Source organism: Mesoplodon mirus (assembly GCF_964341445.2).
Source record: "Mesoplodon mirus genome assembly, chromosome: 18".
In the NCBI taxonomy this organism is placed as follows: domain Eukaryota; kingdom Metazoa; phylum Chordata; class Mammalia; order Artiodactyla; family Ziphiidae; genus Mesoplodon; species Mesoplodon mirus.
In genome coordinates, this window is record NC_138994.1 from 36,704,906 (window position 1) to 36,727,232 (window position 22,327).

The 22,327-nt window shown below is 41.4% G+C and overlaps 1 protein-coding gene across 1 annotated transcript in view; it reads left to right on the forward strand.

The window, feature by feature from the left end:
- The window catches only part of LOC309793398 (RAD52 motif-containing protein 1-like), a gene marked incomplete at its 5' end in the record, with an annotated part of 37,801 nt that overhangs the window by 14,412 nt on the left and 1,062 nt on the right, over positions 1 to 22,327 (forward strand). The window contains 4 exons of the mRNA XM_082603870.1: positions 18,221 to 18,343; positions 18,720 to 18,888; positions 19,839 to 19,937; positions 21,588 to 21,673. Of these exons, the coding sequence (XP_082459996.1) occupies positions 18,221 to 18,343; positions 18,720 to 18,888; positions 19,839 to 19,937; positions 21,588 to 21,673 (477 nt within the window). The remainder of the gene's footprint in view (positions 1 to 18,220; positions 18,344 to 18,719; positions 18,889 to 19,838; positions 19,938 to 21,587; positions 21,674 to 22,327) is intronic.

Here is a 22,327-nt window from a genome sequence, read left to right on the forward strand (position 1 = left end):
TTTGTGCAACCATCACTACAATCAGAATACAGAATAATATTATCACCCCCCAGAATTCCCTGATGCTATCCTTTTATAGTTAACTGTCCCCATCCTATAACCTCTGCAACCACTGACCTTTTCTCCATCCCTATAGTTTTGTCTTTTTGAGAATGTCCTATACATGGAATCATACATGTAAGCTTTTGAGACTGGGTTCTTTTACTCTGTCTTTGAGATTCATCTAAGTTATTGCATGTATTGAAAGTTTATTCCTTTTTATTACTCAGTAGTTTTCCATTGTCACTCATTAAAGGACATTTGCGTTGTTTCCAATTTTTAACATTTAGGAATAGAGCTGCTGTAAACATTTGTGTACAGACTTTTGTGCAAACATAGTTTTCATTTCTCTATCTCTAGGGTAGCTGTCTCTGGGGAGAGGGGATTGCTGGATGGTATAGTGAGTATATTTTTAACTTTATAAGAAACTGTCAACCCTTTTTCCAGAGTGTCTGTACCATTTTATACTCTCCCACTAGCAATGTACGAGAATTCCACCTATTCCACATCACTGACACTATCAGTGATTTTAATTTAGCCATTCTAATAGGTATGTGGTAGTATCTTATCATGGTTTTAATTTGCATTTCTCTGATGACTAATGCCATTGGACATCTTTTCATGTGCTTATTTGCCATCATTAGATCCTCTTGGTGGAGTGCCATTGAAATCTTTTGCCTAGCTTTTAATTGGGTTGTTTTCTTACTGTTGAGTTTTGAGAATTCTTTATATATTTGGATGCAAATCCTTTTTCAGGTATGTGATTTGCCGTTGGTTTTTTCTCAGTCTTTAGCTTGGCTTCGTATCCTTCTAACATAATAGTGTCTTTCAAAGAGGAAAAAGGTTTAATTTTGAGAAAGTCCAGTCATAAATTGTTTTCTTTTTTATATTATACTAAGATGGGTAGATTTTAAAATAAGTTTCTGTTCTATAAAAGTGGTGAAAAGTAACTTAGTGATGGGAATGTCCTCATAAAGTTGACTTTGTGGAAGGTGCAAATGTTATTTTCTGGAAAGGTAGTACTAATTAATATACCTCTTAGTCTTGGGAACATCTAGGACTTTTGTTTAACCAAAAGATGCAATTGGTTGAGGTTTGTGAGGGTTTTCACACTTTTTAAAAAAATGATGATCACTAATGTGGTTAAATATGTATACTTTCATAATGCAGAACTATGTAGGAATTAGTCCTTAAGACTCTTCCAGGGTTAAAATAGTGGTATATTACATTCCCATTTGATGCTTTGGGGAGTGCCTGAGTTTGAGTTTCTGCTTCACTGGAACAGCATTAGAACTCTGAGCGTAGGTTCAGATTCAGTGTCATGGCTAAAAGCACGAGCTGCATCAGAATGTCTGCATTTGAATCCTGCCTTTTATTTACAGTGTAACTGTGGGTGAGTAACTTAACTTGTCTGTGCTTCAGTTTCCTTATCTGTTAGTGGGAATGATAATAATAACATCCACCTTGTAAGGTCATTATGAGGACTCAAGCAGATTACATAATATAGTCATTTCAACGGCCTCTGGCCCACAGGAAGCATTCAGCAAATGGCTCTTGTTATTATTCTTATTATTATTGCTGAAATAGCTTTATGATAAAATTGTTTAAACAAATGTTTTGGAATATTTTCAAGAGTCAGAATAACCACATATCACACTAAGTCATTTCTCTCCCATGCCCACTTTTTTCTCTTTGCACTTGTTATTATTAATCAATACCTGTGACCAGTGTTTTTAATAATCATGTATATATATACACTGTTTTACAAGCCAGCTATCAGTTCATTCCATTTTTCACATCCTGTGAGGTACTAATCAGATATACACATATACATCAGTTCGCTTCAGCTGCCTGAAATATCAACCTAAATTGGCTTAAGCTGGAAAGAAATTTGAGTTAGGCTCACCTAACTGCAAAGTCAGGCACAGCTAGCTGGATTCAGGGCTCAAGTAAAGTCATCAGGACTCAGGTTCTCCCCACGAGTCAACTCTGCCTTTTCCTGTATGGACTTCAGTTGTCGGAACTGTATGTTAGAAACTTGGCTGTAGCATATTCACCCCCTGTAGCCTGTCAGCGTTTAGATTCAGCCAGAAAGAGCGCCTGTCTCTTTCCCAGAAGCCTCAGCAAAAGTCTCATGATGTCTCATTGGCTCTTATGGGGTCACATGTCTGACCTGGAGCCAATCGCTGTTTGAGGCTGTGAGACTGGGATTGGCCAGTTCTGGTCACGTGTCACCCGTGGCTCTTTGGCGGAGTCGAGCCCACCGGAGCCACGCTGACTGAGAGGCGGGGAGAGGTACCTACTCTGAGGGAATTTGTGGGCTTTTATTACCAGAAAAAGGGCTGGACGCTGGCTGGTCAAACGACTAATGTGCTGTTAGGCTCTTTTTGTAGATCGGCAACGGATCACAGGGGTTAATGGATTTGAATTAGACCGGATTTGAATTAGAACCTTGGTTACTGATTCCAGCTTTTTTGTCTCCAGGAATGCCGTTCCCCACAGGGGCAGGAGTTTGCAGAAAGTTAGTGTTGTGTATTCTTTTGGTGAAAGTCGGATAATGTTTAACAGGAAGAGAAAGAGTCAAGGCAAATAGGGGTGGCCTTCTCAATGGGTGGACGTGGTGCTTCTTCCCACACTGGTGGGTTTAAGCGACTCAGCGCCCTTCTCCGGGCCTTTCTGTCCCCGTGGCAGAGGCTGTACAAGACCCAGCTTGGTCAGTGTCTGTCCGCTACATGGCAGGGTTGCATGCTGTAGACACGGGTGTATCCGTGTATCCCGGCCAAGAGTGTTGGCTACATGGTGAGGTGTGTCTGGTGCTGGCGTCGTTTAGAGGTAGTTTCTAGATCTCTGTATTTTTTATAGTCCATTTTAGTGTGGCTTGAGACATTGTCTCACTTTGACTTCGGCTGGCAGTTTCTATTTTATGTTTTTCCAGAAGACGCTTGAACTTCTTCAGGAGTATGTGTAGCCAGGTCATGCTGTTTTCTGAAGAACCAGAGAAGGCAGTTACCAGAGACCTGCCTTGTATGGAGAGCTACGCTACAGAAGTACCCGCAGTGAGGTTCAGGGAGACCGCAGTTAGAAATGAACTGTTGGGACCTGATTAATTGTGGTAGGCATCTTCATATCCAGAGCTGAGGTGGGCACCTGAGCCTACATATCAGAGACATTAACTCTTGAAATTAAGTCACTTCCCCCCATAGCTCCCGGAGTTAGTAATTCTGTCCCTAATCTCTACTTCTGTGTTACTTTTATTGAGATATCCCTGGCTAATATGTTTGGTGATTAATGTTGATGGTAGGCTTTGTGATCTCCCCTCAGAGCCAGTTTTAGGGGTTAGCTTGTGTTTGTCAGTGATGTACAAGTACACTTGTTTCTCCAATGGCTATTGGAGAGCATAATCATTCTTATGATTGCATAATCATAACCATTATTATTTTACCGAGATGGTGAAAATGGGTGAAAATAATTCCTCTGTCAAGTAGATAAAGTAGTTACATAGCATGATATTTTATTTTCTAAAAATAGAGTGTTGTATGTTGAAATCTGTAAAGTGATTTCCACTTTGTATAAATTGAAAATATGGAATTTTAGTGAAATAACAATAGCTAACACTTACTGAGCACTCACTGTATGCCAGGCATTCTTTTAAGCACTTTACACGTATTATTTCGCTTAATTCTTAAGTGAAAATAAATAACCATAGGAGGTAGGTATTAGTTGTCTCCTTGCCATTTTAGAGGTGAGCAAGTTGAGATACTTGAGGCTAAGTCATTTGCTCCAGGTCACACAGCTGGTGAGTGACACAGTTGGTGAGTGACAGCTGGTGAGTTCTGAATGTAAGTCCTCTGGCTCCAAGCCTGTGCTTTGGATCACTATGCTGTGTTCTGTCCCTAGTAAAGATTTTAGCTCATGTGTTGTTAGTTTTTCTTTTCATTTTGCTTCTTTTTGTAATATTTTCTAGATGTGGGCTAGGAGTTTTATAGAGAAGATTTGCTAATTCTAGGACCTTTGGAATCCATGGATTTATCCATCTTCTGTTGCTGTTATTTGGCAAGCAAACACTCTATGCTTGTTTAGATCAGTAGGTGTCAACCAGGAATGATTTTGCCCCCCAGGGGACATTTGCTGATGTCTGGAGACAGACATCTTTAGTTGCCGTAAGTCAGGAGACCTGCTCCTGGCACCTAGTGGTCAGAGGCCAGGATGCTGCTGAAACATTTATGAAGCACAGGATAGCCTTCCGCAACAAAGAATTGTTCAGCCCAAAATGTCAATAGCATCAACTCTGGCCTATAGAATAAGTGACTGATGACCTTGTAATGCCATTCTGATCTCTAACGGGCAAAGTCACATTAGTAATGTAGAAATGATTACTTTTGATGTTTGTTTGATAATTGATTTCCCCAAATGAATGCATGTTTGTATAAGGGACATAAACAGCAACCATAACTTAAATATTGAAGTTCCCTTAAAGTAAACTGGGAATTATAGCCCACTGAGGGAGAGCTGAGGAAGTTTAAAGGGAGGCCATGTAATGCCTGAGGATACAATACTCTAAATATTTGTTGGATTACCTTGTGAATTACACAATTAGATTTCATTTTTTGTGTTGTATTAACTTGTCAAATGTATAAACATTTTAAATATCCTGTAATTTTTAAAACCGTGTTTTGGTATATTTTTAATTAAAAATTTCATACTGAGAAAAGTGGAGAATCTTACATTGTACCCCGTGTATGTACCACCCATATTTAACAAATGCTAACAAATACTGAAGTCCATTTTGAGCTCTTTCTCATCCCATCCCTTAGGTGTTTCTACATTGTTTATTATACCAAACATCTCAAAAGTTGAAGGGGCCTGGAACTCTTCCGTTGTCTGTCGTCAGGCCTCACTCACTGCTGCTGCCTTTTGTCTGCCTGTCAGCTTCTCCCCTCATCTTTCACTGCAGTATATAGGCGGTAGAGGGCGGAGCCAGGTTGTCTTTTCAAAGCTGGAAAGGCCAGGCCGAGAGTGGATGCGTAGGCTGGAGGGAGGCGGGAGGACAATAAGTATGGGTTTCCCCCAATGACTGAAAGCGGAGCGTTCCCATGAAACCTTTCATAAGCCGAAGTGGCGTAAAGCGAAGAAGCAGTGACCATAGGACACATCTTGCTAACGGATGCACAAAATAAATTGAGCTAAAGTACGGAAGCTCAGTGACAGTTCAAAGCTATGGTGGCTTGATGCTGAGGTGCTGAGTGTGGTTCCCAGGAAGGAGCTGGGTGGTGCCCCTTGCACCCGCTTTTGCAGCGCACAGTGCGAATTGCCTCTGTACGGGCTGCTGCACAACACGTGCCGGGCACTGTTCTCATTTTCCCCCCTTTTTTGTGAAAATAGATACCTCTTTGGATTTCTTTTGGTTGGGAAAACAGGCGCTAACGTGGGTCTTTCTTAAAAGCGAAGTGGCATAAATTGAGCTTTGGAAGGATGGAGGAGACCTGTACCTTGGGGCCGTTTGGTGAGGTAGAAAGTGGGGAGAGTGAGCGAGGGTGGGAAGAGGCAAGAAGAGCAGTCTCGGAACCAACAGAGATGGTGGTGGGAGGTCTGCAAGCGTGGTCCGCCGGAGCAATGTTGTGACTGTCAGGTCAGAGGATCTTAGGTCTTCTTTGCCCAGGATTGCTGCTCCCTGCATTATGAGTGGTATAGCTCAGGAGAGGCTGCGCTTGAATTCTCAATCTCTATTACTTGGACTGCTTAGTGGTCTGTTATTAATGGCAATGCCTGCTTATCACCAGTTGTTCACAGGACTTCTACATGATAGGTTCCTTTTTTTTTGACCACACCATGCCGCCTGCGGGATCTTAGTTCCCCGACTAGGGATCAAACCCTCTCCCCGCCCCTTTCCGCCGTGGAGGAAGCGCGGAGTCCCAACCACTGCACTGCCCGATAGGTTCCTCCTTTATTTAAACACCTCCCATCATGCTCCATTGCTATGGAATAAAGCCCTCACTTCCTGTGGCACTGGAGGGCATTCTTAGCTCCTTTCCCTCTTTCTCTGACACACCTGGAGTGTATCATGTGCTTTTTCTTGTCTTGGTGACTTCTTGTGCATTCTCTCTGATAAACTCCCCTGTGCTCTCCCTATCATCTCTGCACAGTGAACTTGTGTTCTTCTTTTGAGGGCAGCTCATGCCTTTCGGCAGATGGAAGGTATTTCTTGCTATTTTTCATTTGTGCTTTGCCTGTCTTGCTAGAGTCTGAGTTTCTTGAAAGCAGTGATGGCATGCTTCCTCTTTGCGTTTAGTGCTGCTAACACAGGGCCTGGCCTCAGGAAATGTTTGCTGAACTGAATTAATAGCCAGTTCGAACTTGCCCTTGAGCCAGTGTTTTGTACTGGTGGGAAAAATCCTACACGGTGTGGACTTTGATTCTCTGAAGTGTCAGTTACAGTATTATAAGACGGAAGATAGGAGCCTGGGATAGGAAACAGTTTTGCACCTTCTGGTTTTTTTTTTTTTTTTTTTTTTTTTGCGGTACGCGGGCCTCTCACTGTTGTGGCCTCTCCCGTTGCGCAGCACAGACTCCGGACGCGCAGGCACAGCAGCCATGGCTCATGGGCCCAGCCACTCTGCGGCATGTGGTATCTTCCTGAACCGGGACACAAACCCGTGTCCCCTGCATCGGCAGGCGGACTCTCAACCACTGCGCCACCAGGGAAGCCCATTTTTTATTTTTTTGCGGTACGCGGGCCTCTCACTGTTGTCGCCTCTCCTGTTGTGGAGCACAGGCGCCGGACGCGCAGGCTCAATGGCCATGGCTCACGGGCCCAGCCGCTCCACGGCATGTGGGATCTTCCCGGACTGGGGCACGAACCCGTGTCCCCTGCGTCGGCAGGCAGACTCTCAACCACTGCGCCACCAGGGAAGCCCGGTACGCTTTTGTTTTAATTATGCAGTTGGCTCTCTTGTGTTGATTTACATTTTATTGGTAAAGCTCCACTGCTTTGGATTATGATGTGTTTACAAGGCTACACAGATAATCTGGAAGGGAAAATGAAGAAATACAAATGACAGAAAATATTTTATAATAATAAAATTTTCTTGGCAAGCAGCAACCTTTTCTCAAAGTCAGTCTTTTAATATAATTTGCTTGCCTCATAAATATGGATTTTTTGTTTTTTCATATCTTTATTGATTAGTAAGCATATTAAATGACTTGGGAGGAATCTCACTCTCTTCAAGAAATAATTTGGAATTATTGATCCAGAATGCTGACAGTTCTCAAAAATGGGTCAGGAAAATCAAAGTAATAGATGGAAAAACAATCTCAATTTTAGCTCTTGATATAACTTTTCTTAAAGTTAGGGTTCTTTTTTATAATTTAAGTTACTAAAACAGATGGTGGAAGGTCCATCAAGATATTTATTTTATGTATTTAAAGCATTTTACTTTGCTGTATTGAATTCCATTCATTCTGGAATTTAGGAGAATTTACCTCTTTATGAAAGAGATGATTCAAAGTAGAAAATGATTGCTGACCTTGGCTTCCAGTTTTCTTCTCAATAGACTTAGTCTCTCTTCTAATGCTTCTTGCATACTCAGTAATTGTATAAGTTTTAGAGAAAAATGCAAGTCTGGCTGAATATTAAGCACAGTACACTAAATAAAGCTTTTTTCCTTTGCAGAATATTTTACATGTGTGTCCCATAGATTCATCAGAGATTCTAGTTTTGGATAAAGGCAAGTACATTTAAAGACAATACAACATCCCTGTCTATGACATTGGCATTCAAATGAGAAGTGAATTTGGTTCAGGACAGTTCTTGAAATGCTTAGCATTTAGGTTATTTTAGGTCAACTCTTTGGGAAATTCAATTAGAGTATTTATTGAATGGTTTTAGTGAGCTGATTGGTTGTCATGTCATGTCATAGATGATATAAAACATGACTCCTATTTATAAAATAGTTGTGTTGGTCAGATAAGGCATCTTACATGATGTATTTAATCCAAGATAATGGATGAGTAAGAGGCAGATCATTGTCTAGGAAGTAATTTTGGTTTTGAGAGAGGCATTCTTAGGGAAATAGGCCTTGAAGTGTTCATTTAGAGCTGGGCAGGATTGAGGTCCGGAGAGAGGAGGGAAAGGATATTTGGGTAGAGGGAAGGGCATTGGCAGAGCCTCAGAGGCCTGACGGTTCCTGGGGCCTGTGTGGGAATGGTGGGAAAGTTGGGTTGCAGTCAGCCTGTGGGTGGCCTGGACGTTGGGTAATGAGCGTGGCCGTCAGTTTATGGGCGCCCTCTCTAGAGTGGTGTGTAACTTGCTTCCTCCCTGAGGAAGTGTGACAGGCTTGTGCTAGCTGCAGTGTCTTCCCCACAGCTGTGCTGTCCTTTGAGGAGAAGGGGGCCTGCTCTGCCATGGCTTCCTTACTCCTCAGGGTATGGCGTGTGAGTTATTTTAATAATGTATCAATCTGCCTTTTCTTTCTTTTGTCACAATGCATTTACTTTCTAACGTGGTCTTGTTTTCAGGGTAATAATTGGGTTTCCACAGGGAAAATAATAATGTGTGAGGCAAATTATTGACTTAAAAAATGAATCTCTAATATTTTTCTAGTAGTTCTTCTTTTGTTTAAATTTTTGTTTCGTTAGTTATGTAAAGAAACTTATGGATAGTAATTTCTGCTCAGGTGGATAGTGGTACTGTTTAGCACAGCTCATTGGTCTTCTGAAACCTTTGCAAATGCAGTCTGATTCATTCCAGCCAAGTTAATTATGAGGTACATCATTTTTTTCCCTTAATGGAGACAAATGTAAAAGACAGAGATACAGAAATCATCTTCAGTTTAGATTGAAGAAATTTTAGTTACTACTCTTTGTTCCTGCTATTTGATCACAGTTTATTTTTATTTTTTGAAGTCTGTCTCTAATCAAATAAGATTTAATGTTTTAGAAGTAATAGAGGACCATGACTAAACTAATAAGAAAAGTTAATTTAAGGACAAGAATGGATTTTTAAAAACATAAAAGTACATTTCATGACTTGATTTCAAGATGATCTGGTGGTATCCTTATACTGTCGCAGAAGGAAGTCCACAGTGGGACGAGAATGATGCTTACAAATCAACACCCTTATTATCTATTACTGAAGATGTCTTAGTCCAGGCCAGTCTGCCTACCACCTCTGTGGAACACTGTTGATTTCATTTTTCTTCCAGTATTTACTTTTGGTCCTGGACCAATTATCTAGCTGTGATGGGATTCTTCAAAAGTATCCTACATTTTGTACTTAGTGAACTAGTGATTGTTCTGTTTGCAGACATTCTTTCTGAGGCTCTACTCTTGCCTCGAAAACCTACATTTGCAGAAAGGGAAATGTATAGGTTCTCCTTTTAAATGTATTTATTTTTATTTATTTTTTATTTATTTTTGTCTGTGTTGGGTCTTCGTTTCTGTGCAAGGGCCTTCTCTAGTTGTGGCGAGCGGGGGCCACTCCTCATCATGGTGCGTGGGCCTCTCACTGCCGTGGCCCCTCTCGTTGCGGAGCACAGGCTCTAGATGCGCATGCTCAGTAGTTGTGGCTCACGGGCCCAGTTGCCCCGTGGCATGTGGGATCCTCCCATTCCAGGTCTCGAACCCGTGTCCCCCCCATCGGCAGGCAGACTCTCAACCACTGCGCCACCAGGGAAGCCCAGGTTTACCTTTTATTAACAAACTTATCCTTCTTTATTTCTTTCCAGTTTTTAAAAACCGTGTCCATTGTGACATTGAGATTCATATTTAAACATAATTTTAAAATTTTATTCTTAAAATTATCATACAGTAAAACTAACTTTTTTCTTTTATCCTGTTAATTTAACACGTGTAGTTTGTGCAACCATCACTACAATCAGAATACAGAATAATATTATCACCCCCCAGAATTCCCTGATGCTATCCTTTTATAGTTAACTGTCCCCATCCTATAACCTCTGCAACCACTGACCTTTTCTCCATCCCTATAGTTTTGCCTTTTTGAGAATGCCCTATACATGGAATCATACATGTAAGCTTTTGAGACTGGGTTCTTTTACTCTGTCTTTGAGATTCATCTAAGTTATTGCATGTATTGAAAGTTTATTCCTTTTTATTACTCAGTAGTTTTCCATTGTCACTCATTAAAGGACATTTGCGTTGTTTCCAATTTTTAACATTTAGGAATAGAGCTGCTGTAAACATTTGTGTACAGACTTTTGTGCAAACATAGTTTTCATTTCTCTATCTCTAGGGTAGCTGTCTCTGGGGAGAGGGGATTGCTGGATGGTATAGTGAGTATATTTTTAACTTTATAAGAAACTGTCAACCCTTTTTCCAGAGTGTCTGTACCATTTTATACTCTCCCACTAGCAATGTACGAGAATTCCACCTATTCCACATCACTGACACTATCAGTGATTTTAATTTAGCCATTCTAATAGGTATGTGGTAGTATCTTATCATGGTTTTAATTTGCATTTCTCTGATGACTAATGCCATTGGACATCTTTTCATGTGCTTATTTGCCATCATTAGATCCTCTTGGTGGAGTGCCATTGAAATCTTTTGCCTAGCTTTTAATTGGGTTGTTTTTTTACTGTTGAGTTTTGAGAATTCTTTATATATTTGGATGCAAATCCTTTTTCAGGTATGTGATTTGCCGTTGGTTTTTTCTCAGTCTTTAGCTTGGCTTCGTATCCTTCTAACATAATAGTGTCTTCCAAAGAGGAAAAAGGTTTAATTTTGAGAAAGTCCAGTCATAAATTGTTTTCTTTTTTATATTATACTAAGATGGGTAGATTTTAAAATAAGTTTCTGTTCTATAAAAGTGGTGAAAAGTAACTTAGTGATGGGAATGTCCTCATAAAATTGACTTTGTGGAAGGTGCAAATGTTATTTTCTGGAAAGGTAGTACTAATTAATATACCTCTTAGTCTTGGGAACATCTAGGACTTTTGTTTAACCAAAGGATGCAATTGGTTGAGGTTTGTGAGGGTTTTCACACTTTTTAAAAAAATGATGATCACTAATGTGGTTAAATATGTATACTTTCATAATGCAGAACTATGTAGGAATTAGTCCTTAAGACTCTTCCAGGGTTAAAAGAGTGGTATATTACATTCCCATTTGATGCTTTGGGGAGTGCCTGAGTTTGAGTTTCTGCTTCACTGGAACAGCATTAGAACTCTGAGTGTAGGTTCAGATTCAGTGTCATGGCTAAAAGCACGAGCTGCATCAGAATGTCTGCATTTGAATCCTGCCTTTTATTTACAGTGTAACTGTGGGTGAGTAACTTAACTTGTCTGTGCTTCAGTTTCCTTATCTGTTAGTGGGAATGATAATAATAACATCCACCTTGTAAGGTCATTATGAGGACTCAAGCAGATTACATAATATAGTCATTTCAACGGCCTCTGGCCCGCAGGAAGCATTCAGCAAATGGCTCTTGTTATTATTCTTATTATTATTGCTGAAATAGCTTTATGATAAAATTGTTTAAACAAATGTTTTGGAATATTTTCAAGAGTCAGAATAACCACATATCACACTAAGTCATTTCTCTCCCATGCCCACTTTTTTCTCTTTGCACTTGTTATTATTAATCAATACCTGTGACCAGTGTTTTTAATAATCATGTATATATACACTGTTTTACAAGCCAGCTATCAGTTCATTCCATTTTTCACATCCTGTGAGGTACTAATCAGATATACACGTATACATCAGTTCGCTTCAGCTGCCTGAAATATCAACCTAAATTGGCTTAAGCTGGAAAGAAATTTGAGTTAGGCTCACCTAACTGCAAAGTCAGGCACAGCTAGCTGGATTCAGGGCTCAAGTAAAGTCATCAGGACTCAGGTTCTCCCCACGAGTCAACTCTGCCTTTTCCTGTATGGACTTCAGTTGTCGGAACTGTATGTTAGAAACTTGGCTGTAGCATATTCACCCCCTGTAGCCTGTCAGCGTTTAGATTCAGCCGGAAAGAGCGCCTGTCTCTTTCCCAGAAGCCTCAGCAAAAGTCTCATGATGTCTCATTGGCTCTTATGGGGTCACATGTCTGACCTGGAGCCAATCTCTGTTTGAGGCTGTGAGACTGGGATTGGCCAGTTCTGGTCACGTGTCACCCGTGGCTCTTTGGCGGAGTCGAGCCCACCGGAGCCACGCTGACTGAGAGGCGGGGAGAGGTACCTACTCTGAGGGACTTTGTGGGCTTTTATTACCAGAAAAAGGGCTGGACGCTGGCTGGTCAAACGACTAATGTGCTGTTAGGCTCTTTTTGTAGATCGGCAACGGATCACAGGGGTTAATGGATTTGAATTAGACCGGATTTGAATTAGAACCTTGGTTACTGATTCCAGCTTTTTTGTCTCCAGGAATGCCGTTCCCCACAGGGGCAGGAGTTTGCAGAAAGTTAGTGTTGTGTATTCTTTTGGTGAAAGTCGGATAATGTTTAACAGGAAGAGAAAGAGTCAAGGCAAATAGGGGTGGCCTTCTCAATGGGTGGACGTGGTGCTTCTTCCCACACTGGTGGGTTTAAGCGACTCAGCGCCCTTCTCCGGGCCTTTCTGTCCCCGTGGCAGAGGCTGTACAAGACCCAGCTTGGTCAGTGTCTGTCCGCTACATGGCAGGGTTGCATGCTGTAGACACGGGTGTATCCGTGTATCCCGGCCAAGAGTGTTGGCTACATGGTGAGGTGTGTCTGGTGCTGGCGTCGTTTAGAGGTAGTTTCTAGATCTCTGTATTTTTTATAGTCCATTTTAGTGTGGCTTGAGACATTGTCTCACTTTGACTTCGGCTGGCAGTTTCTATTTTATGTTTTTCAAGAAGACGCTTGAACTTCTTCAGGAGTATGTGTAGCCAGGTCATGCTGTTTTCTGAAGAACCAGAGAAGGCAGTTACCAGAGACCTGCCTTGTATGGAGAGCTACGCTACAGAAGTACCCGCAGTGAGGTTCAGGGAGACTGCAGTTAGAAATGAACTGTTGGGACCTGATTAATTGTGGTAGGCATCTTCATATCCAGTGCTGAGGTGGGCACCTGAGCCTACATATCAGAGACATTAACTCTTGAAATTAAGTCAGTTCCCCCCATAGCTCCCGGAGTTAGTAATTCTGTCCCTAATCTCTACTTCTGTGTTACTTTTATTGAGATATCCCTGGCTAATATGTTTGGTGATTAATGTTGATGGTAGGCTTTGTGATCTCCCCTCAGAGCCAGTTTTAGGGGTTAGCTTGTGTTTGTCAGTGATGTACAAGTACACTTGTTTCTCCAATGGCTATTGGAGAGCATAATCATTCTTATGATTGCATAATCATAACCATTATTATTTTACCGAGATGGTGAAAATGGGTGAAAATAATTCCTCTGTCAAGTAGATAAAGTAGTTACATAGCATGATATTTTATTTTCTAAAACTAGAGTGTTGTATGTTGAAATCTGTAAAGTGATTTCCACTTTGTATAAATTGAAAATATGGAATTTTAGTGAAATAACAATAGCTAACACTTACTGAGCACTCACTGTATGCCAGGCATTCTTTTAAGCACTTTACACGTATTATTTCGCTTAATTCTTAAGAGAAAATAAATAACCATAGGAGGTAGGTATTAGTTGTCTCCTTGCCATTTTAGAGGTGAGCAAGTTGAGATACTTGAGGCTAAGTCATTTGCTCCAGGTCACACAGCTGGTGAGTGACACAGTTGGTGAGTGACAGCTGGTGAGTTCTGAATGTAAGTCCTCTGGCTCCAAGTCTGTGCTTTGGATCACTATGCTGTGTTCTGTCCCTAGTAAAGATTTTAGCTCATGTGTTGTTAGTTTTTCTTTTCATTTTGCTTCTTTTTGTAATATTTTCTAGATGTGGGCTAGGAGTTTTACAGAGAAGATTTGCTAATTCTAGGACCTTTGGAATCCATGGATTTATCCATCTTCTGTTGCTGTTATTTGGCAAGCAAACACGCTATGCTTGTTTATATCAGTAGGTGTCAACCAGGAATGATTTTGCCCCCCAGGGGACATTTGCTGATGTCTGGAGACAGACATCTTTAGTTGTCGTAAGTCAGGAGACGTGCTCCTGGCACCTAGTGGTCAGAGGCCAGGATGCTGCTGAAACATTTATGAAGCACAGGACAGCCTTCCGCAACAAAGAATTGTTCAGCCCAAAATGTCAATAGCATCAACTCTGGCCTATAGAATAAGTGACTGATGACCTTGTAATGCCATTCTGATCTCTAACGGGCAAAGTCACATTAGTAATGTAGAAATGATTACTTTTGATGTTTGTTTGATAATTGATTTCCCCAAATGAATGCATGTTTGTATAAGGGACATAAACAGCAACCATAACTTAAATATTGAAGTTCCCTTAAAGTAAACTGGGAATTATAGCCCACTGAGGGAGAGCTGAGGAAGTTTAAAGGGAGGCCATGTAATGCCTGAGGATACAATACTCTAAATATCTGTTGGATTACCTTGTGAATTACACAATTAGATTTCATTTTTTGTGTTGTATTAACTTGTCAAATGTATAAACATTTTAAATATCCTGTAATTTTTAAAACCGTGTTTTGGTATATTTTTAATTAAAAATTTCATACTGAGAAAAGTGGAGAATCTTACATTGTACCCCGTGTATGTACCACCCATATTTAACAAATGCTAACAAATACTGAAGTCCATTTTGAGCTCTTTCTCATCCCATCCCTTAGGTGTTTCTACATTGTTTATTATACCAAACATCTCAAAAGTTGAAGGGGCCTGGAACTCTTCCGTTGTCTGTCGTCAGGCCTCACTCACTGCTGCTGCCTTTTGTCTGCCTGTCAGCTTCTCCCCTCATCTTTCACTGCAGTATATAGGCGGTAGAGGGCGGAGCCAGGTTGTCTTTTCAAAGCTGGAAAGGCCAGGCCGAGAGTGGATGCGTAGGCTGGAGGGAGGCGGGAGGACAATAAGTATGGGTTTCCCCCAATGACTGAAAGCAGAGCGTTCCCATGAAACCTTTCATAAGCCGAAGTGGCGTAAAGCGAAGAAGCAGTGACCATAGGACACATCTTGCTAACGGATGCACAGAATAAATTGAGCTAAAGTACGGAAGCTCAGTGACAGTTCAAAGCTATGGTGGCTTGATGCTGAGGTGCTGAGTGTGGTTCCCAGGAAGGAGCTGGGTGGTGCCCCTTGCACCCGCTTTTGCAGCGCACAGTGCGAATTGCCTCTGTACGGGCTGCTGCACAACACGTGCCGGGCACTGTTCTCATTTTCCCCCCTTTTTTGTGAAAATAGATACCTCTTTGGATTTCTTTTGGTTGGGAAAACAGGCGCTAACGTGGGTCTTTCTTAAAAGCGAAGTGGCATAAATTGAGCTTTGGAAGGATGGAGGAGACCTGTACCTTGGGGCCGTTTGGTGAGGTAGAAAGTGGGGAGAGTGAGCGAGGGTGGGAAGAGGCAAGAAGAGCAGTCTCGGAACCAACAGAGATGGTGGTGGGAGGTCTGCAAGCGTGGTCCGCCGGAGCAATGTTGTGACTGTCAGGTCAGAGGATCTTAGGTCTTCTTTGCCCAGGATTGCTGCTCCCTGCATTATGAGTGGTATAGCTCAGGAGAGGCTGCGCTTGAATTCTCAATCTCTATTACTTGGACTGCTTAGTGGTCTGTTATTAATGGCAATGCCTGCTTATCACCAGTTGTTCACAGGACTTCTACATGATAGGTTCCTTCTTTTTTTTTTTTTTTTTTTTTTTTTGACCACACCATGCCGCCTGCGGGATCTTAGTTCCCCGACTAGGGATCAAACCCTCTCCCCGCCCCTTTCCGCCGTGGAGGAAGCGCGGAGTCCCAACCACTGCACTGCCCGATAGGTTCCTCCTTTATTTAAACACCTCCCATCATGCTCCATTGCTATGGAATAAAGCCCTCACTTCTTGTGGCATTGGAGGGCATTCTTAGCTCCTTTCCCACTTTCTCTGACACACCTGGAGTGTATCATGTGCTTTTTCTTGTCTTGGTGACTTCTTGTGCATTCTCTCTGATAAACTCCCCTGTGCTCTCCCTATCATCTCTGCACAGTGAACTTGTGTTCTTTTGAGGGCAGCTCATGCCTTTCGGCAGATGGAAGGTATTTCTTGCTATTTTTCATTTGTGCTTTGCCTGTCTTGCTAGAGTCTGAGTTTCTTGAAAGCAGTGATGGCATGCTTCCTCTTTGCGTTTAGTGCTGCTAACACAGGGCCTGGCCTCAGGAAATGTTTGCTGAACTGAATTAATAGCCAGTTCGAACTTGCCCTTGAGCCAGTGTTTTGTACTGGTGGGAAAAATCCTACACGGTGTGGACTTTGATTCTCTGAAGTGTCAGTTACAGTATTGTAAGACGGAAGATAGGAGCCTGGGATAGGAAACAGTTTTGCACCTTCTGGTTTTTTTTTTTTTTTTTGCGGTACGCGGGCCTCTCACTGTTGTGGCCTCTCCCGTTGCGCAGCACAGACTCCGGACGCGCAGGCACAGCAGCCATGGCTCATGGGCCCAGCCACTCTGCGGCATGTGGGATCTCCCTGAACCGGGACACAAACCCGTGTCCCCTGCATCGGCAGGCGGACTCTCAAACACCGTGCCACCAGGGAAGCCCTAGATTTCTTTTGTTAATGCAGAGCCTTAGTTTACTACCCACACCCCCGATATTATTACCTCCTTTAATTATGTGTTCTTTGTAAATTTTAATTATTTATTTATTTGGTTGCACCGGGTCTTAGTTGCAGCAGGTTGGCTCCTTAGTTGCGGCTCAAGGGCTCCCCAGTTGCAGCAGGCAGGCTCCTTTAGTTGCGGCTCGCAGGTTCCTTAACTGTGGCATGTGAACTCTTAGTTGCAGCATGCATGTGAGACCTAGTTCCCTGACCAGGGATCGAACCCGGGCTCCCTGCATTGGGAGCACAGAGTCTGAACCACTGCACCAGCAGGGAAGTTCCAATTATGTGTTCCTTTATTCATTGGCATTTATACATAATTCTTATCTTTTTCCCCCTGTATTTTTATAAACACAGAAAAGTGAATAACATCTTAAAATAAAATGAAGGAAAGGCCTAATGTATCTGAGTTTTTCTCAGTAGCACGAAGGGAAATGTTTGCCAGCAAGAACTGTGGCAAGGTTATCCCAGATGTCAACTGTCTCTACTACCAGGGGCTCAGAGCCCTTCTGAAGCTTCCTAATTGTCCAGGACAGCTCCATTATGGCTCACCGTACAGGGCCTAGCCTCTCATGCGACACTCAACATTTAAAAATTAGTCTTCATTTCTCCTTCCCAGCAGGCAGCTTCAGTTGGAGAAAGTAACTTCATTTTCTTATGTACTCGTTCATTCACTCAGTCAACAGACCATCACTCCTCTATTATATGCCAAGATCTATGCTTGCTTCTGGTAACAAGGAAAGAATGGTTCCTTGTTATGGTTCCTTCAAGCACTTAAGGAGCTCATAAACTAGTGACAGAGGAAGATGCACAAACCAATCAATAAAGAATTAACAATGCTTTGACTTTCTTTGTATTATTTGAATTTTTATGACTATATTTATATACTACACCCTGTTCAAAGTGGAAATAGATATTTAAGAAAGAACTAGTGATGTAAAAAATCCACAGTAATATGTAAGTTATTTAGAGAGTTAAGACTGGCGATATTTGCACTCTCCAAGAAGCTTGTTCATGCAGATGAACCCCTACTTCTTTTGGTTGCTTTATTTACATTTATAGAGGTATAGGTATTCCCTCTTCTAACAGGGGTTAGTAACTTGGGGAGGGGGTGCTACAGATTAAGGTCCTGATTCAGTGGCAGGTCCATCTTACCTCCTCTTCAGGTCATATTGTCAAGCAGGAGCTACAGGATGAGACGAGTAAAACAGTTCACTTCCTTTGCTTACCCCCAGCCCCATGATAGGCTTCTGCTGGGCTTCCTTGGTTGCTTTCATCATCACTTTCACCACCAGAGGTCAGGGAACCTTCCGGTTAATCAGGGGCCCTGGAAATGATGCAGAAAAGTACTGACTTAAAAATAATAAATAACATTTATTTAGGGCTGACTGTGAGCTCATTGCTTAAAATGTCCTACTTAATCTTCACAACCACTCTAGGAAATTGGTATTGATAAATCTCAGGTATATCCAAAACAAGTCTCTATGTAGGATTGTGATATTTTTAGGACTTTTATGTCTTTAGGTTCGTCTTGGCACCAGACATAAGGCGGTTCAACATAATACGCTGGCCCTAAACAGCTCCAGATGCCAAGAATTGGCAAATCACTACTTTGGTTTCAATGGGTGGTCAAAAAGGATCATCAAAGTGAAGTCTGTAGATTTTCTTTGACTAACCAGACTCCTTTCAACATTGAACTCCTAGACTTTAGAGAGAAGAATAGAACAGGGCTATGGGGAGGAGATGTGAGAGCCTTCCACATGGAAGTATGTGAGCATTGGCCTGCCACCTAGAATTAGTGATAATCTCAATGACTTGGATGGCGGTGTCCATAATTTTCGCCAGTATTTGTATGGTATATGATAAAAAATAGTTGTCCATATCTAGTCATTCATTTGCAAGTCCCAACTTGATTTTGAAGCTATTGCATACCTAAACTATTACCTGGGATTGCTGGAGTTTCGTTTTTATTTCTAACAACAGGATATTTTGAAGCCTAGCCTTTAATTCATAATCCTAACAGCTTCAGGATCTTTCTAACCTTGAAGAAAGGGAAAATGAAGCTATTGTGACACGAATTCAGAAGCAAAGCCTGAAGTTCTTCTGTGCTTTAGAGGTGGTGTTGCCCTCCCATGAGTGCAGGAGTCCCGGAGTTGTCATGGCTGAGGAACCTTTGCATAAGTTGGAGGAAGGTCTGTTTTCCAGTATGTTTGTGTGTGGGGAGGTGAGGGAGTGGGATTTCTCTTTTTTCCTTTCTTTCTGAAACTCACCTTTTCAGACACATCATCGCTTTTCTAAGCCACTAAAGCCCTGGGCAGATTTTTTCTGCCTGACAATATAGGTTTTTATCTTAGGCAATACCTGACAGCACCTTAAACTTTAGAATTTGAGAACTGACCGCCTGCCAAGAAGCTTAGGAGGAAGGAAAATTAGTTAGTTTTTGTTGTGGTTGTTGTTAATAATTTGTTATGTGCTAAAATATTCCTTCAAATACAGATGTCTTCTGGCCTTCAGTTATCCCAAGAAAATCATTGTCTAAAGATTGAAATAAACCCTTGTGTAAATATTCAGTCCTTTGCCTCCTATAGAAGGGCCTGAGCAGAAAAAGTTAATGTAGATCCCTAGAAAGGGGATTCCAATTGGTACTGAGTTTTTTCCTAGAATCCATGGCACTTGGGCTTAGGGTTTTAACTCAGAGGCAGAGCTGTTAGTGAATGGAGTGGAGGAGGCTCCACCATCCACCTGAGTGGGTGATGGTTGAGGAGAGGCCAGATCATCTGCACTACTGCCAAATCTATGTCACTGTATGAATCCAGCCCTTTACGCATAGGAGAGCAGGGTCTGTAGCAGTGCAGCCTCAGCTTGTCCATTTGAAATCTGTGAATAGTATGAGATTTGTGCACGTTCTTGGTTTGCATTTCCCATCGAGTGTTTTAGGAACTTCCAGAATAGCAGTCAAAATGTGCCATGCCAGGCTATACCTACAACAGAGACATTCACCCGTACCCCAGTGTTGTGCCTGCCCTTAATCACTAAGATAATGATCTAAGAATCACAGATGCATTTTTACTTTTACACACATAACCTAGAAATCAGTTATGCAGACAGGCATTTTACATTCATCTGTTTTGGTTGGATTTAGGGTCATTATCATTCCTTATGGAAAGGAAGGTAACCCAGAAGCTTGCTATTCAGAAGGCTATGACAGATGCCTTCCAGAAACTGCTGATTGTGGCTTTAGGTAAGACCTTTTTGATTGTCCTTGAAGTACTTCAGTTTCAGTGAGCAAGTAAAGTTACTTGAAAAGTTAATTGGATGAAAATAATGGTTAGCGAAAACATTACATATTCTTTCATTCACCAGGTGCTTTCACAGCAGCAGTCTTAAATTTGTTCTTTGTGGCATTTATGAGAAAAATGACAGCAAATATTATTGTCCCCAGTGTTTAGATGTAGAGTGACTTGCCACAGTTCCTACAGAAAGCGTTTGATCCCGTTCTTCCCCAATTGCTTGCTTATCTTCCAGAATAGTGCAGTGATGATAAGCCTTGGGCACCTGCGTTTGAGTCCTAACTTCGTCTCTTAGATTTTGTTGTTGTCGTTGTTGTTGCAATTTTAGGCTTTTCTAGCCAGAGGCATTGGAAGGTATTTAATATCTCTAAGCTGCAATTTCTTTATCTGCAAATAGGACTAGTAATACAGCTTATCACCTAATGGAGGCTATTGTAAGAGTAAATGAGATGATGAATGTAAAAAGCTTAGAACTATGCCTGAAACATAGTAAGCAGAGAAAATATATTGACTATTATTATTATCGTTTTTTTCTTGTTGAAGAGTTTATCAGATGATGTTTTTGAAATCAGTTTAATTTCAGTTTTCATTTCTGATATATTGGGTGAATATGATTCTTATATAATAATTGGCTACGTTTTTGTGAGCCTTGAAAGTGGTCATGCTGTTGAATAGTGTTGATTGTGTTCCCTATCGAGTTATACAGTGGTGAGAATGTCACAGGCTGTGCCCAAAGGAAACTTTATGATGAGTAGATTCCCGGAACAGAATTGCTCCCCTGCTTCACAGCCCTGCAGGCTTAGAGAAAATCCGAGCAAAGTTGTCAGAGACCTTATTTGCTTGTAAGAGTTGACCCTGGATTGGTCTTGGCCTTCCAGCCTGGGCAGTCCTTCCAGTGAAGTTTGACTTCCCTGGTCATCAGGCAGAATCTCCATCAGCTGTCAACTCTGGGTAACAACCTTTAAGAACGAAACTAAATGTCTGGGTTGTTTGTCCCTAATATGCCAAGGTATTCCTTATATGTACTCCAAACTCCTTAGACCAAAAAGCCTGGTGGCTCTAGCTTGCCTTGAGGAAAGCTGTATTGTCCAAAAGGTACATGGGCTAGTTTCTGCCAGTAGAGTGTTCAAATGCTGTCTCTCTCTGTCTCTGTCTCCAAAGCTTTGTTCATTGTATCTGGTAGAAGTTTGGTCCCAAGGAGTAGGCCCTGGCCTTGCTTCTAATATGAAGTATCTATTATAGTCCAGTGGTATCTCTCCAGGTTTGAACTCATTTTGACCCCCACCTAATGCCTTCCTATTTCATTGTATTGTGATTGAACATTTTTGTTTCCACAGCTTTTAATTTCTATGTCATTATTCCTTAGTTCTTATTTCTAAGATCATAAAGGTTTTTGAACCAAAGTTGATACTTCTTATATATTTTTTCACAACTAATTATGATAAAAACTGGAGTGTCAGATGAGGGAACTTCTAGGAAAATGCTCTTATTTTCTGCTTTTAGAAATCAAAAGAATGTCTAATTATTGGGTGCTACCATTGTATACAGGAAGTTTTAGAGCAAGAAAACTTCTGCATTGATCCTTGTTAACTTTATTTCAGAAATTGGTAAAACAGCCGTGGCATATAGACTCTGTGAAGAGGTCACAGATGCTAGAACCAAAGAGGAACTACAGGATTTAATTCAAGTATGTGTATGTGGAGATACAAACTCAAGGGGTACACAGCCAGTGTAGCCATAATTCAAAACAAGCAGCAGGATTTGGAAGACTTTGGCATGTCTACTCAGCTCTGTCTTCCTTAGGAAAATGTGAAACTCTGAAACTGCTTTTGAGGCAGGGAATTTCTAGGACTTTTCCAAGTCCCGAGCCTTGTCTCTGGCCCGTTATTTGAAGTTTGGAGAGCAGGATTGAGGGCCATCAGTGTACGTCTACAGTTGTGGACACAGGAGAAGACACAGGCCCTTTAGAACTCCCCTCAAATAGAATTGCAGGGATTTGGGAACAAAGTAACTATGGCCTTAAGTGTGATTATGCTACAGTGTTTTAAAACTATTCATGCCTTTCAAGTAAGGTATATTACCCAGATCTCAGCATCTCATATATATCTTGTGTTAAATATTTTGCCGAAGCACCTTTCTGTAAACCAATTATATGGATGCCTCGAATTAGGGATTAAGTTGTCAACGTAACTTCTAAAAGAAAACATTAATGTACTGTATATAGGATTTTTATTAAAAAGGAGCAAAAAATGTGTTTCATGTCATTGAGAGCTTATTTTGGGGCTAGTTTTCTGATTATTTAACTCACCCCAACGTTGCAAAGTTTGTTTTGAAGGGAAGA